Genomic DNA, 14,914 nt, shown 5'->3' on the forward strand with positions numbered 1-14,914 from the left:
TCCAGTATCATTTAAGTGGAACTATTTCCCGATTTGATTTCCCCAGTTGTTGTGCCCACCCTTCCTCCCAAACTGTCCTACTGTATTTATTTTCTATATACGTGTACAGGTCTTTGTCTTCTCCAATAAAATGTCATCTCCCCAAGAGTGGGGATCTTTTCATTCTCTGCATTTGTATCCACAGCAGGCACTTGGATTCCCAACTTTGTGTCTCAGTATTGCCCTGCAAGGACTCCAACCAAACTGGTCTACATCAACCCCCCCACATGAATGAATGCCCTTCTCTCCTCTGTGCCTACTGAAATCTGACTACTTCCTTAAATTACAAGGTTCTTTCTTGCTTCTGAACTTTCACTGCTGATGAGGAACTTCTATACTCACCTGGCTCTTACCATATGTCTTGCACAAGTGGAAGGAACAGGATTTTTCTTTTAAACAGTGGGGGAGATGGTAGGACTGGGAATAGATTATCGATGTGTTTCTACTTATATTTCCTCTTTCACTTGCTGCTTTCTCCCCCCAAACAAAGCAATGCCACGGAGACAGTAACTGACTGTGGGTTTTAAATTGTCTTTTATTAAAAGAAACATGTGAGGTAAGTGAGACTCTGCAGCAGCAGAGAGTATGGACATGCCAGGCAGCTTCCCAAAAGGAAAAGGCAATAACAGTAGTTGTGCATGGTCTCTTGCAGATAGATTCAACATTGCATAAGCCTTCCTCCTTTCTCTTCTTCCTTCATTTTCTGTGAAGGGAACAAGGAAGGCAACAAATCCTGCTTGCCAGAGTAGCCGGGGAGGGGTCCCTGACCAGGAGCTCTCTTCTCTGAAACTGAGCAGCAGCTGCAAGCTTTAGGGGCATAAATTTCTTCTGGAGCTTACTCATCCCTGCCCTGCCCTTCCCCTCCATTCATCAACAGCTTCCGGCTCAGAGCAAATTAGACTGATCTTTTTTACATGACTTTTAACACAGACTTCTATTTCATTTTTAGAACAGTGATTTTGGTGCCCAGACCAACAAACCATCCTTGAGAGTGGCGAGTACGGACAGTAACTAGGGTTAAGATAAGGATCGGCCGCTGCTTTGACTTCTGGCTACTCTAGCAGAAACACAGCTCTCCCAAGGAGCTCTCCTTGTTTGACCTTGCAGAGGCTGGATCGGGTTCCATTTTTCAGTGGGTGAACATTGAGGCAGAGTGGTACATGTGTGGTCAGTTATTGGTCTAAGTGAAATTCAGGTCCTCCAGTTCCCAGAGCTTTTTCTATGATACTGCCTGGCAGGCAGAATTTGAAAAATAGCTTCTGGCATCTAAGGGTGTAGTTTGAAGTTCTTATGTGGCTAAAAGGCAAGTGTGCAGTTGGCTGAATGAGTAAGAAACCTCCCTGGGAAATCTCTAATATCTGCCACTTGGTCCCAGTGTTAATCAGATTGACTGTATTAGAAGAACACTCTCTGAATTCACTACAATCTTAGAATTAGACTTCTCAAGAAAGACAGTGAACTTTGGGGCTGAATGTTCTTCCAGTAGGTTTTTTTTTTTAAGTACACACATGGGATTGTATATTCAAATTCTTTGTAGATGTAATAATTAATGGTGAAGTTAACACCCCATCTATCTGTTGTCTAGTCCAGCTACCGGACTGAGCTGACCTCATCCTCCCCGGGGCAAGGCCAGTCAAATCATACGCTGGAGAGAAGAGGTTCAATCTAAGCGGCACCTGCCTTTTTGGGAAGTTCATTTGTTTACTCAACTCACAAGTTGAATTCAGACCGATAAAGATGGTCCCCATCAAGCAATGAGGGAAGCATGTGCGTGGTGACTTGATCCAGACATTAATATCTCAGGCTAGGCAAGAGCATTCTTTCATTCTGTGTCTTACTAATCACTGTAAGCCCCTGCACTGGGTAGGTGCTTAGTACAGGTTGATGGTGTCCTTGATGTGAATAAGGGCAGCCGAGTGCTTCCAGTGCGCACTCTCATTTACAGTACTCCCTCCCGACCCAGCTGAAAACGGAATAGAGAAAAGGGAAGACTGGAGGATGGGACTGGGATAAAATACAAGCTGTGACTCAGCTAGAAATGGGGAGGTTTATTTCATCAACATGGGGGGCAGGGAGGGAGGATTTGCCTGAAGCCCCTGGTTCACCTCAGGGTCTTCATCCACTGAATTATTAGCTGAGACAAGTATATGTTGATTTGCGAACAGAATGAAAAGAGAACATGACAATCTCAGTTCAAGCAAGACTTGGTCAATACATCATTTCTACTCCTCTTGCCTCAGTAAGCATGGATCTGCGTAGCAGTGAGAATATCTGACTTTTCACAGGCTCAGACACTTTCTGACTATTGTCCCTATGGAAAGGTCCTGCCCAGAGAGGGGAGCTCAAGGAGGCAGGCATTAGTTAAAGCCCTTCTTTCTACTTGAAATAGGGCAGTAATTGGTGGCCTATGTAAGAAGGGGTCTACTTTGTAATAAAAGCATGGTGGTCACAGGAGTAACATGCACGATCACTGAGGCAATGCTGCTGTCCAAGAGAGTTGCTGAAGAACACTGGCTGTAGGTATAGGGAAGTATGATTACTGCAGAAAAAATGTAGTGGTAATCGTGTATCTCTCCTGTCTGGTCAAGACCCAAAAGCTGAAGCAACTCTTGGCAGGACACATCTGATATCTCCAGGGGGTTCCTGCCTTTGTTCCCCCTTCCTTGGCCATGCTGGACTCCTCGTCTCCCAGACGAGAGTCTTCCCTGTGTGGCCCAGGTAACAGATACATTATCAGAGTTCACTGTTTGGTTCATCATTTAGGCATTAGATTCAGGTGGAGGTGGGACCAGTCTGCAGGCTGGATTTCCAGGGAGGGCCCGAGCTTGTTCTATCAGCTATAGAGTTAAGGCTAACTGCAGCTTTCTGTAAAAACTGCAGGCAAAAGATGTCTTAGGGCTTCCCCTGTTTGTAAACAGTGCCAGGTGCAATTAACTCTCAAGGAAAAAGCAGCTGCTGCCCTGTTTCCAAGCTCCCAACACCTTCTGGGCTAGGTTAAGACTGGCTGAATGGTGCTATTTCATTGGAGCATGTGAGGATGGAGAGTTATTTTCTTAAATTAGTTACTTGTGGAAAATAAATAATCTCTTTTTATCCACTCCTCATTTATGCCCCTACAGCTGGCCCAGGAGGCCCCAGAAGGCAACAGCACGTAACTGAGTTGTAAATGCTACTTATTAAGGTCATGTGGGTCCCAGTTTCATTGGGGAGCCTGGCCAGCACTTGAGAATCAGTCATCCCCAGTGACCAGGGGACAATCACTTTAATAGGCAGGGCACTATGGGGGGTGGGAAGCACTTGCTGGTCAGTCGTTTCCTCCTAATCCTGATGGCAGAGAGATACAGAAAACAAGCCAAGTACTAGGGCTAAAGTTAAGACTGAAGAAGTGGTGTCGAATGCCTCCTAACAGAAAAGCTAATCACAGCTGCCTTGGAAACAGGAGAGTGTCACTGTACAGGCACCAGAAAATTCACTTGCAACTATCAAAGCTCCAGGCTTAATAAAAAAAGACCTCCCCATACCTTGAAGAGGCCAGAATTAGCCCCTTCTCTATGGCTTAAGCAACTAGAGTTTGCATTTAGAGACAGTAAAGGGCAGGCATGTTAAATCCAATAACTAGCACTTTCACTGTAGGTTTCCCCTCAGGCTATAATGGTGCATTAGCAGCCCACACAGTCCCCTGGAAGAAGCCCAGAGCCTCCACACGGTGCTGGCAATGTTCTTCCCAAGGCAAGACAGAACAGAGCAGAAAGATGAGCCAGAATCTTGGCTCAGCTGGTTTTCCACCCATTTGTTCTGAAAGGATCTGGTTCAACACCCTCCACTTCAAGGATAACCATTGCTCCATTTCCATGATCACTACTGCCTACAACTCCCCAAAGAACGTGCTTAGTTTTCAAGCTCCACTGATTCCTTGTCAAACAAGTGTCTTGGTGCCCTCTGGCTAGGGATGACACTCCCTCTAATCCCAGGGCTTGGGGGACAAATGGGCTGGGATCATGTGGGAAACAGCTTTCTTTTCCCAAAGCTTGCTGCTTGCACCACTGGCCTCATGCCCTTCCCAGCCCTCCCCAGCTGAACTGAAGGCACAGGCTCATAAGGCTGGGGAGTGGGGTGGGGGTAGGAGGTTGGTCCTCTGACTGCCTAGAATTCTGCCAAGATATAGTAGGGGAGGACTGGTTAGGGAATAGTAACTTTGTCTTCATTTCAGTAAGACCTCATGGTATGAATCCATACCCTTCATTGTCTTCTCATTCCCCATGTGGCAGAAGAGGGAGGCATTCTCATCTTGGTTAAATAAATGATGTAGGTAATCTCTCTTGGGTTTTTCCCAGCATGTCCCACGTAACCAGACAAAGTCCAAGGAGAGAGAAAAAGCCCCATTCATTCCAGTGCTGCATCTGTTCTCTGTGCTCAGGGCAGTGGTCACAGTTGAGTCACAAAAGGCAGCTCTGGCCCTTTTCACTTTATAGAGACAGGGGCAGGGCAGGGCAGGAAGCTCTTCCTACGTTGAAGGAGAGTCCATTGTGGAGAGAATCCGAACCACCTCTGCCCGCTGAGTTGGTGAGATGTGCTGGGTCATGTGGACAATAGAATCCATGGCAACCTCAGGGTTGGCCTGCACCAAGCTAAAGAAGGAAGGAAGAAGAGTGGTGAGAGGTGGAGTTCAGGGCTTCTTGGTCACAGCATCTTAGAAAATGCTTGCTACCTCAAGCAGGCTCAGGGATCACCCACCAACCTTCTAAGGAGATAGTTTCAGGAAAGACTTAAAAAGAAAAGAATCCAATTCTCACAAGTTGTAAAACAACTGTCCTAGTGGATGGAGCAGTCAATTCCCTCCCAACCCAAAAGGTGAGTTGGAAGAACTTACTGAGCTGTTTCTAAGAAGAGTGAAGCAGCACAGTCACAAGGAGAACAAGACTTTGGTACAGTTACAGGACAGTACAATGTAAGAAACCCTGTGGTACTCCTGTGAACTGGCGACATAGACATAGCTATAACTCAGGTCTCTGTGTTTGTACTCTGACCTTTATTTTACTATTTAAGGGAAATGGCAAAGCCCCTCTCCCACTCCACCCCCCTTCTCCGTCTGCGTTGCTGTGCATCTTTAACAACTCATCAATCAGTGCTAGCAAACCTCTTCTACCAACTAGGGAAGAGATTCTGTCCACTTCCTGCTGCAGGGGAGGCCCTCCCCACTGGCCTCACCTGCGGATCTGCTTGAGGATGTAATCTCTTGAAATGTACTTGATATTTTCATCAACCACTGAACGAACACCATCTTCTTCTGTCAGCTGCTTCTCTAGCCACTCCACCAGGTCCTTGTTGTTGTCCCAGACATAGGCCTGCAGACAAATGGCTGGTTGTCAGGAAGCAAGTTCTAGGCCAGGCACAGGGCTCTGCTGAACTCATGCTGACTGATGGTACTGTCACAACATGCCTGTTCCCCCTGCTACCATTCCTGAAGCTTAATTACCAATTACCTACAAGTGGATATAAAATATTATACCAAAGATCTAGGAGATTCCCTTCACAGATGCAGGAGGTAATAAACAATTAGCTCAAGTCAAAAGATGATTTACTCACTCCCCCTTCATTTCTTTTAGTAAAGACAAATGATGCACATTCATAGCTCTGACTGGAGCTGCCCGCCAAGATCACCATGCCCACACACTGCCCAGTGACTCACAATGTCCTTGTTCTCTGGCAAGAAAAAAACATTAAAGAAAAAAAAGAAACAAACTGGAAACCATGGGGTTTTACTCTGAGGTCTTAAACAATACCTCCTGATAAAGCAACAGCTGCCCACCCTCTCACCAGTCCCGAGGCTGAGGGAAGAGCCTCAAAGCAGCAGGCCCAGACCTTGCTGTCGCCTGATCCTCTCTGTGTCCCGCTGAGGGAGCTCCTGGTACTGCCTTACTTTAAGTGTGTGGGAGTCCTGCCTTCAGTGTGGAGCCCACCACCGGGTCAGACATCCAGCCCCCATTTTAGTATCGATGAGAGTATCAAAAGAGGTCAAGGCCCCTGCAGCCGTGAATATCTCAACAAGCCACTTCGCTCTCTTTTTTCTTTGTGAGATCATTTAGCTGGATATTTGCTAGGTAGTTGACTACATAATAATTCAGGAGTGTGTTAGAAGCCTAATAGCCTTCTCGTTGCTCTCTTCTCCTCTCATTTTCTTTACAAACCATTTAGGAATCATTTTGTTAATGGTTTCCGGAAAACCAAGTACTACCATTAGGGCTCATTCATATTTATGTCATTTTGTTTGGGTAATTAAACACAAAGCTTGTCATTTAAAGGTGCGCTATCCTTCTCGGTTATCACTAACGAAGTCAAAGTCAGAATGACAATGAGCTAAGCACTATAATTTAATAGGTGGGTGCATTTAGTGAATCTCAGTGGCTTTGAGGCTAGGGACTTGGCTATAAGATTCCTGCTTAAAATAAGTCATTGAACAGCAGGCTATGACTTTTACTCTATGGCCAATACCATCTTCACTGCCATGAGCACCCCATGGCCACAGAAAAAATTTGTTACTAGAGACTAAGAGGCCTTGAGTATTTGCTGGCCATTTATTGTTCTTTTTAAAAAAATAAACAGTCCCTTATCTAGACCTGACTCCCTTCTCCAATGGCTAGAAAGTAGCATGGTATGTCTGTTTGTGTCTAAATTAGAGTCTCACAACTCTTCCAAATTTCTAAAGCATTCCAAAGGCATCACCACTCCATCTTAGGCAGCCTCTGAAATTGTAGGTGTCCTGCAGGCCTCCAAGCCAACATTTTGCACACAGCATGGGACACCCTAAAATCAGTGCTGTCACTTCAAAACTCTGTCAATTCCTTCCAATCAAAAAAAATGTTTTCATTAAGGAAACTTTTTTGTTTGTTTTGTTTTTTACAGCAACCATCTTAAACTGCCTGAACCTCATGGCAGTGTAGTCATGATGGAGTGAGATCAGACCTGCTAATGACCCTATGATTTTAGTTGTTACTTAAACCAGTTTTGGAAAATGGGGCTAAAAGAGACTGTCTTACCTTCCAGGAATAGTATGAGAACTAACACATAACAGGTGTGAAAATACTTGATTTTTTTTTTTTTTAGCATAGGGATGGCAGGTACTAGACCTGTGATTTCATTGATAGGGAATTCTGGGATGCGCAGTTTTCCTCTACCAAGGCAGGTGAACACCTTTTCTGCCACTTCTCCTCAGAGAGGGCCTAGAGCACTGAGAGGTTAAGTGACTCGCCTGCATCAGTCTGTCAAAGGCAGAACTGGAACCCAGATCTTCCCGTCTCTTGAGGTCAAAAATCTGTACATTTCCTGCTATTCCCTTTAACATTTTCTAGGCAGGATCTAAATACAAGCTGTTTGGCTCCTCTCCCCTTCCAACATTACAATAGTTGTAGCATTACAACTTACTTTACTTTACGTAACTCCTGTGACTTTATAGTTACAGAATGTTTTACTGACATTAACTCATCAATCCTCAAGAAAACCCTGAGGCAAGTATAGCATAACACCATCCTCTTTTTTTAGAGGAGGAAACTGAGGCTTGGATAGGTGAAATGATTTGGCATGCTAGTAGTCAAAGCATTTCAAGGTTTTGTATGTGAAGACAAGAGGTCCTGGAACCTCACACCTCCCTGATGAGGAAGGAAGGCTGGGGATGCTCCCCACTGCAGATGACAGATGAGGTGGGATGAGTCCGGGACTCCTGACCTCAGGCTCAATGCTCTCTCCCTCCACCAGCTTTTCTGCACACACAGACTGATTTACATCACTTCCGTGGTTTGCTACTATCTCCAAAGTGAAATTCAAACTTCTCTGCCTGTCACTCAAGGCCCCCCACACACTGACACCAACCTGCCTTTCCAGGTATTCCTTATATGATGATTCTCAATCAATCAAGAAGCATTTACTAAGCACCTGCTATGTGTCCAGCACTGCTGGGAGTTCAAATACAAAAGTGAAGCCATCTCCACTCTCAAGTACAGGCTTCATTCTCCAGCCCTTAAAAAGCGACGTCAGGGGGAGGCCAGGTGGCGCAGTAAGAGTGCCAGCCCCGGAGTAGGGAGACCTGGGATCGGTTCCAGGCTCAGATACTTAACACCCACACAAAATAACTGGCTGTGTAACATTGAGCAAGTTACTTAACCCCGGTTGCTTAAAAAAAAAAAGCAACTTCACTCATCTCCTTACACACAGAATGCTTGTCTTCCTCCATCTTCTTTTGCTGAAGCCCTTCCTACTTTCTAAAGACTAATTCAAAGACCACTTCTCTCATGGAGTTTTCGCCTATCCTCCTGGATGATAATGATCTTCCTCATGTAACCTTAGAGGACACCTTATTTTCTACCTCTATAATGATGTACTTTTAGCATATGAAAACTATATATACACACACGCAGATACACATGTTGGTGTGTTCCTACTATTCTGTAAACTCCTTGAGGGCTGGGACTCAGGCTGGGATTGTCTTGCTGAAATTTTATCTCTTCCTTAGCACCTATAAGAAAGTGTTCTACACCCTAATAAATGACTGCTGTTTGATCAGCCTTTTCTACACAACTTCTTGCTAATATAACATCACTTCCCAAGCTGTCTCATGCTTTATAAATACAGCTTCTGATATCCTGATATCCTACCTACATGCTGTCACTTAAACTTTCACATTTCCATCATTGGTATTTCAGACCTTTTTTTTTTGCCCCACTGCTCTGGGATTCCAGTGCATGCCCCCTGCATACAAAGCCAAATGCTTATGAAGATTTCACGAGAGGAAAAAAAATCAGTAAATGCTTCTTGGGTTTCAGACCTGAGAAGAGCTAGGTTTACCCAAGAATCCCAAAGCTTTTAGTCTAGGAGAATATTTAATACTCTTATTAATCATTTTTAATCCGTTTGCTTTTAATTAAGTAACAGCATGATGCTTTCCTATCAACATATGCCAGGGAACAGATTAATTGTGGCTTAAGATAACCCTTCTTGATTGGTGTAATGTATTAGCTAACGAGATGCTGCTTCTAAAGATGCTCAGGCACCACCTCGGAAAGATTGCTGCCCTCTAGAGAAAACTGTTCTTTCTTCCCCTCTCACAACCCCAGAGTGTTGTGTTTAATTTAGACATTTTTCTTAAAAAACAACAACAATAACAACTCAGAAATAGAATTGTAATATACATAGAGTAGTTCCTCTAAGGTTATCCTTTTTGTAAAACATCAGCATCATGTTTTAAAAAGGAAGTAATCACTGAATATGGTTGGTTGGATCTTCACTGACAAAATCTAACTTCAATTTCTGCCAATGTCCCAGAAGCAACAGTCTTAATAAATTTCATTTCAACAATGACCAAAAAGTGATCTCACATACCCCTCTGATTGAAGAAAGATACAGGTTAGGTTTGTGATGAACATCACTTTCCCAGTCTCATGGAGAAGGAAAGCTGAAAATCCACTCAGAAGTAGGGTCAAGCACAGCCCCAAACTGTAAAAACCTGGCAGAAACCTTTTATTTTTTTGGTCTGTGACAACAGGTATCAGATTAAATTCTTTCCCTATTGAATGAGCTACTTGTTTTGGTCCTGGATAGTAAGCCAATTCTGATCCCACCTGCTGGAGAGGTAGGATGTTGTGGGAGAGCACTGGGCTTGTCTATCAACATGTGTCTGTGGGTGACATTTCACCTCTGGGTCTCAGTTTCCTCTTCTGTGAAATAAGGTAGTTGGACTAGATTATATCTAAGGCCTCTTCCAGGTCTGACACATAAAGACTATTCTCAATGCCAATTTAAAGACAAGTGAATATCATGACTGAATACAATTACAAGGGACAGAGGTCAGTAGGAATAAACACTAGGTCATTAACTGCATGGCAGTGGTCAGGTCCCATAGTACAGGGTCTTGGAACAGAAACTGATTTTGTTTTGTATGAAAAACAATCTTAAAATATTTTTAGCACTTTTAATACTAGTGAAATATTAATGAATTACTAAAAATAATCACAATAGGTCCTACTAATGTTAAACAGACACTTATCTGTAGTTATCTCCTTGTGCAGTAACAGATAAGTATCTTTTAGAACACTCACTAATTGTTTTAGTCATTAGTATATCTTATTAAATCTAAATGAACTATTTGGAAAGTTTCATTCCAAGTATTACTTAAATAGGATAGCTGATAAGCTCTACTGGCTAAGTCAATGCCCAAGTCCAGGATGTTACATGATAAGAACAACCGTGCCAATAACTCCAACACATAGGGCACTCGTCTCCAAGGAGTGGAGGGGCCTTCCACTTCCTTACATTTCACAGATAATGAAATTGGTGTCTGGAAGGGGAAACAGTATGCCCCAAATTATGCAACTAGTTTCTTTGCAAATGTTGAAGCAAGGGTGTGAAAGTCAGCAGAAGAGAGATGTGAGAGTGAGACAGGAGAGGATCTCCCCTCCCCTGTCAATTTACCTGATGTGGTTCTAACGACTCCATGCAGTGAGGTGGAACTTTCTAGCTCATCTTTCCTTCTTTAATTTCCCCTAATCTTCACCCCCACCCCAGTTTCTAAGGACAATGACACAAAAGCCCAAGTCTTAACTAGGTGTAGGAGAGGTGGCATTCCCTACCTGCCCCAAGAACCATTTGATTCCTTTTGCTTTCAGATCAGGTAGAATAAGGTAAATGGGCAGTCATGTGGGCAAAAAGGAATTATATGGTTTTAATGCACAGATAATCTTGATGGATTCTTTTTTTTTCATAACTCTAATGAGGGGCCACATAGCAGAAAGAAGAGTTAGCCCTAGGTCCAGCTGTCATCATATGTCCTTGGGCAAATGACCTTTCTGTGAAATGGGAATAAGTACCACCAGCTATTCTATTGCTGAAAAGCAAAGGAGATAATGGGTATGTTATTATCCATTTCCAAAATGGGTTTCTGATAATTAGGAATGGCAGCATCTCACTGCAAGTAATAAGGAAAGAGAGCAGCCAACAATAATAAATGTGGCCTTCACAGCACCAGGACATTCAAATAACGCCATAACTCATTGCAACAGATTCTGCAAAAGAAAACTGAAAAGGCAAACTCTCCCATTGGAGTGTCACTGCACTTTCAAGCTGTCTATCACTGAACAAAGGCCGGGGTGGGCCCCCCCCCCCCCCAGGTGCTGGCTTATCCCCATCACTCCCTTTCCCAGCCTCACTCTGGGAATCTGCTGCTCACTGGTCTCCTGTTATAGCAGGAGACTTTTTTCCAACCATTGTCCAAAGAACATAAGAGAAACTTTGTATCCTACAAGGCTTAGGAAAAATTACCCAAAGCTATTCCTAAACACATGGGATTTAGAATTCCTTGCCAGTTTCTCATACTCCTCCTAAGGAAGTAGAAACCATGTTATAACCACCCCAAATATCCGCAAAAAGACACTAAAGATTTCCTTCCACTCCTAAGAGTGAGCTCTTAGTACTTAACTTCTGCAGAGCTGGCAGGAGGCAAAAGGTGCTTCCGATCACTAGCCCTGATACTACTCTGTCTTTTGTCCTTCCTTGGTCCCGTTTCTGTCTGTCTATCCCCTGCCTGTCTCCTAGGACCTTTTCTCTTCCCTTTGGGCAGAATTCAACTTAAGTTCTGGCTCAAACCCCCCAGACCGGGAGCCTTAATGGAAGGTGGAGGGGACACAAACTATCTTCACTTCCCTCATCTCCTCTCCCAAGAAGCCTTCATGCTTTGGCTACACTGGCTTTCATGTCCTTGAAGCCTGAAGTTGTCTACTCACAAGCTAGAGGGCTGGTGGCACCCTCTGTATTTTACTTCAACACAAGCAGCCAGAGAACAAAGAGAGATAAGAATAACCTCTTTCTTCAGATCTTCAGCCTTCCAGAGGAGAGAGCACCCCTCTCTGCCCACATCATGCCCCCTTCTAGTGCCTAGTGAAGCCAGCCTCTTCCATTAGTGACTAATGTGCTAGGGAGGCAAGGGAGACCTTTCCTGGCAACAAGCACACACTCCATTTACCTAGCTGGCCACTCTTAACTCAAGAACAACCTCGATTTTACACTTGCCTGGTTTTCAATGCCAACTTGCAGTAGAAGCTGCAGACATGAAACAATTGTTGTACTTAATTATGATGCCCCCAAGTGACCACAACCTGAACTGGGAGTCACATAATGCCAAGTTTCCCCACCATCAAACTGGGAATATTTATATACAAATGGCTTTTCTGTAATTGCAGCTTAATTATTTTAAAACTAACTAGTGCCCTTCATTAATGGTTAAAGCAGAAGCTCTAAACTACCCCTTCTCTCCAGATGTAACATCTCAGTGTTTCATCTTGAAAATGTATCAGCAGACTCCAGGCACTCTAATGATGGACAGTGTCACTCTAGCCATGAAAAAAGTTGTAACATATGGAAAGTGCTTTGCAAACACAAGTGCAATATAAATATTAGCTATCATACACACAGTCACTCACCACTACCAAAAGAACCTACGCAGATTTCCCAGCTTTATGGAACAGGATATGTCCATGGGCACCATCTGTTCTTAAGTGTATATGTATATATGTTATATCTATATGTATCTAAGTACATATAGCTATCTCAAGTCTACTTCCCCAAGAAAAGGAAAGGAATCAGAGCAAAGGACAAGGGCTAGTAAAACCTTGTTTCCTAGTCCTGTCTAGAGAATAGAATTCCTTTTGGAGCTAAGCCAATCGGCATAAAGAAAGTCATTCATAATGAAAGACACCTGCTTCTAATCAGATATTCTCTTAACAAAGTTATGTTTTCTTTAAGGTCTCAACAAATGGACACCCAGTTCACATACTCCTTGAGAAGAGATAGGATTTGTAACAGGTTCCAACATGAAAATGTAAAGTAAGGAGAGGCTTTGAGACCACATCATTCCCTCTAAAAAAAGGGTTCCTTAACCTGAGGACTATGGACATCCAGGGGATAGACTTCCAGGACTCCATAAACATGATGGAAAATTTTCCCTCTTTATTTTCCCCTAACCTCTAACTGAAATTTAGCATTTCCTTCAGTTATGAACGCAGGTATCAAAGTTCCCTGAAACAGGGTCTGCAGGCTTCAGTACTTCTCTAGAAGGCCCTGGCTGCCCTGCAACGCTACCTGCAGAAAAGCCTAGAGAAGCCACAGAAGACAGGCTCCCACTGCCTTCAAGTGGAAGGAGAGGGTGGAGTTCAAGGGCAGTCCCCAAGTCTCCCTTCCCTCCTCCCCCATGGCTAGGACTGGGGCAGCTTCTCACCTTCACTGTTCCCTCCACCTCCACAAACCAGCGCCTAAGCATGGCCTGGATCTGGCCGTCTGTCAGCTCTGGGTTGGCTGTGTGGATCTTTTTCTTCACTAAGTCCTCCAAAAGCAGCCGCCTCAGGCGCCAGTAGAAGAAGGTGCGGGATGTTTTCCAGTCTATAATGTCCTGTGTGAAGCAAGCGAGAAATCATTCCAGGCCCTGAGTTGGTCTTGTTTCTCAGTTAGCCTATTATAGGTAAGGCTGGATGACATTCAAGATACGAGGCTGGTGGTGAACTCTGTGTCTTCCAATAAACATCCAGGGAAGAAAAAGTAAGAATCTGTTACTACTGCTGAGAGAGGAAGCAGCTGACAGACTAGTAGGAGCAGAGCGGAGCAGAGCTCACCCCACTCCACCCCACCCCTACCAGCCAACTTTGTGACATCAATGTAAAACCCCAGTCCATTCCTCCCATCCCAGGACAGAGCGAAAAGTGCAGCCCCCTGCACACCAATGAGCCAAGCAAACACTTGACTGACATATGGGGGAGACATTCCAGCTAAGAGCCTGTACAGCCAGAGAAACAAACAATGAGTAATTGGTTTTGAGTAGACATGGCTAAACTGCCTTGCATGCAGATCAGATCTGAATTAGTAGCTGCTTTCCTAAAGCTCCAAGCCCTGAGGCATCCTGTAGCATGAGAAGCTGAAGCAGCAAGGTAGCACAGCAAAGAGAATGCAGGGTCCAGAGTTAAGATGACCCGAGTTTCAAATCCAGCCTCAGACACTTTTCTGGCTATGTGATCCTGGGTAGGTCATTTAACCTGTTTGCCTCAATTTCCTTATCTGCAAAATGGGGATAATAACAACATCTACCTCACAGGGTTGATGAGGCTCAAATGAGATATTTGTAAAGCTCTCTGCACACCTTAGAACCCTGTGTAAAGACTAGCTATTAATAATATCATCATCATCATCATCATCATCATAGGCTCTGCTGGCCCTGATGTTCACAGAAATGACTCAGTCTCCCACCTTTTTAAAACAGGGAACTAATTCATAAATTATGAAGTGCTTTATGAGTATGATCAGTGTAGGAGGGGGAACCACCCCAAAGAATCTGAGGTCTGTATAGTTCACACCACCTGACAGATCACTGTTCCAGCTCTATCTCACTGCTCTGCAGTGAGCATGTGGGCCACCTGTGTGACCCCCACATCCATGCGTGTCTGACAGTTAGGAGAAAGGCAGCCATCATACTTACATTAATGACACCCTTTTCCTGCATCCGGCCCGGTGTGTCATGCAAGTCAGCAAACTGCACAGCTACCTGGTGGTAAATGGGAATGAGGAATTCTTCCCGTTCCTTCAGTTTGCTCTCCAACTCCTTCCGCTCAGCTGGGCTTAGCTCTGGGGTGCCTGCAATTAGAGAAACCTGCCCATCACACTTCATGATGATGAGGATTCTCTCTGCATTAAATCAAAGTCACCCTAGCCTCCTTTCCCTGGGCTCAGTATCTAGTCTACAAATTTGGCAGAATTTACATTTATTTCTACAATGCCAAAGGCAGTATATTCTTTAAGTCAAGCAGCTGAAACCTTATAGTCCTTTGAGCATTCTAAAGGATACACA

The 14,914-nt window shown here is 44.2% G+C and overlaps 1 protein-coding gene across 4 annotated transcripts in view; it reads right to left on the reverse strand.

Moving 5' to 3' along the window:
* Window positions 1–556: 556 nt before the first annotated feature.
* Window positions 557–14,914, reverse strand: part of ACACA (acetyl-CoA carboxylase alpha) — a 253,387-nt gene continuing 239,029 nt past the window's right edge. For all 4 annotated transcript variants that reach the window (XM_069078145.1, XM_069078144.1, XM_069078143.1 and 1 more), the window contains 4 exons: window positions 14,546–14,700; window positions 13,298–13,468; window positions 5,248–5,384; window positions 557–4,667 (listed from right to left, as the gene is read on the reverse strand). In XM_069078145.1, the coding sequence (XP_068934246.1) occupies window positions 4,544–4,667; window positions 5,248–5,384; window positions 13,298–13,468; window positions 14,546–14,700 (587 nt within the window). In that variant the 3' untranslated portion in view covers window positions 557–4,543. The remainder of the gene's footprint in view (window positions 4,668–5,247; window positions 5,385–13,297; window positions 13,469–14,545; window positions 14,701–14,914) is intronic.

Source organism: Petaurus breviceps, unplaced genomic scaffold (genome assembly GCF_028583685.1).
Source record: "Petaurus breviceps papuanus isolate PSGF00001 unplaced genomic scaffold, PetGlider_PUasm1.0 91023, whole genome shotgun sequence".
Taxonomy (NCBI): Eukaryota; Metazoa; Chordata; class Mammalia; order Diprotodontia; family Petauridae; genus Petaurus; species Petaurus breviceps.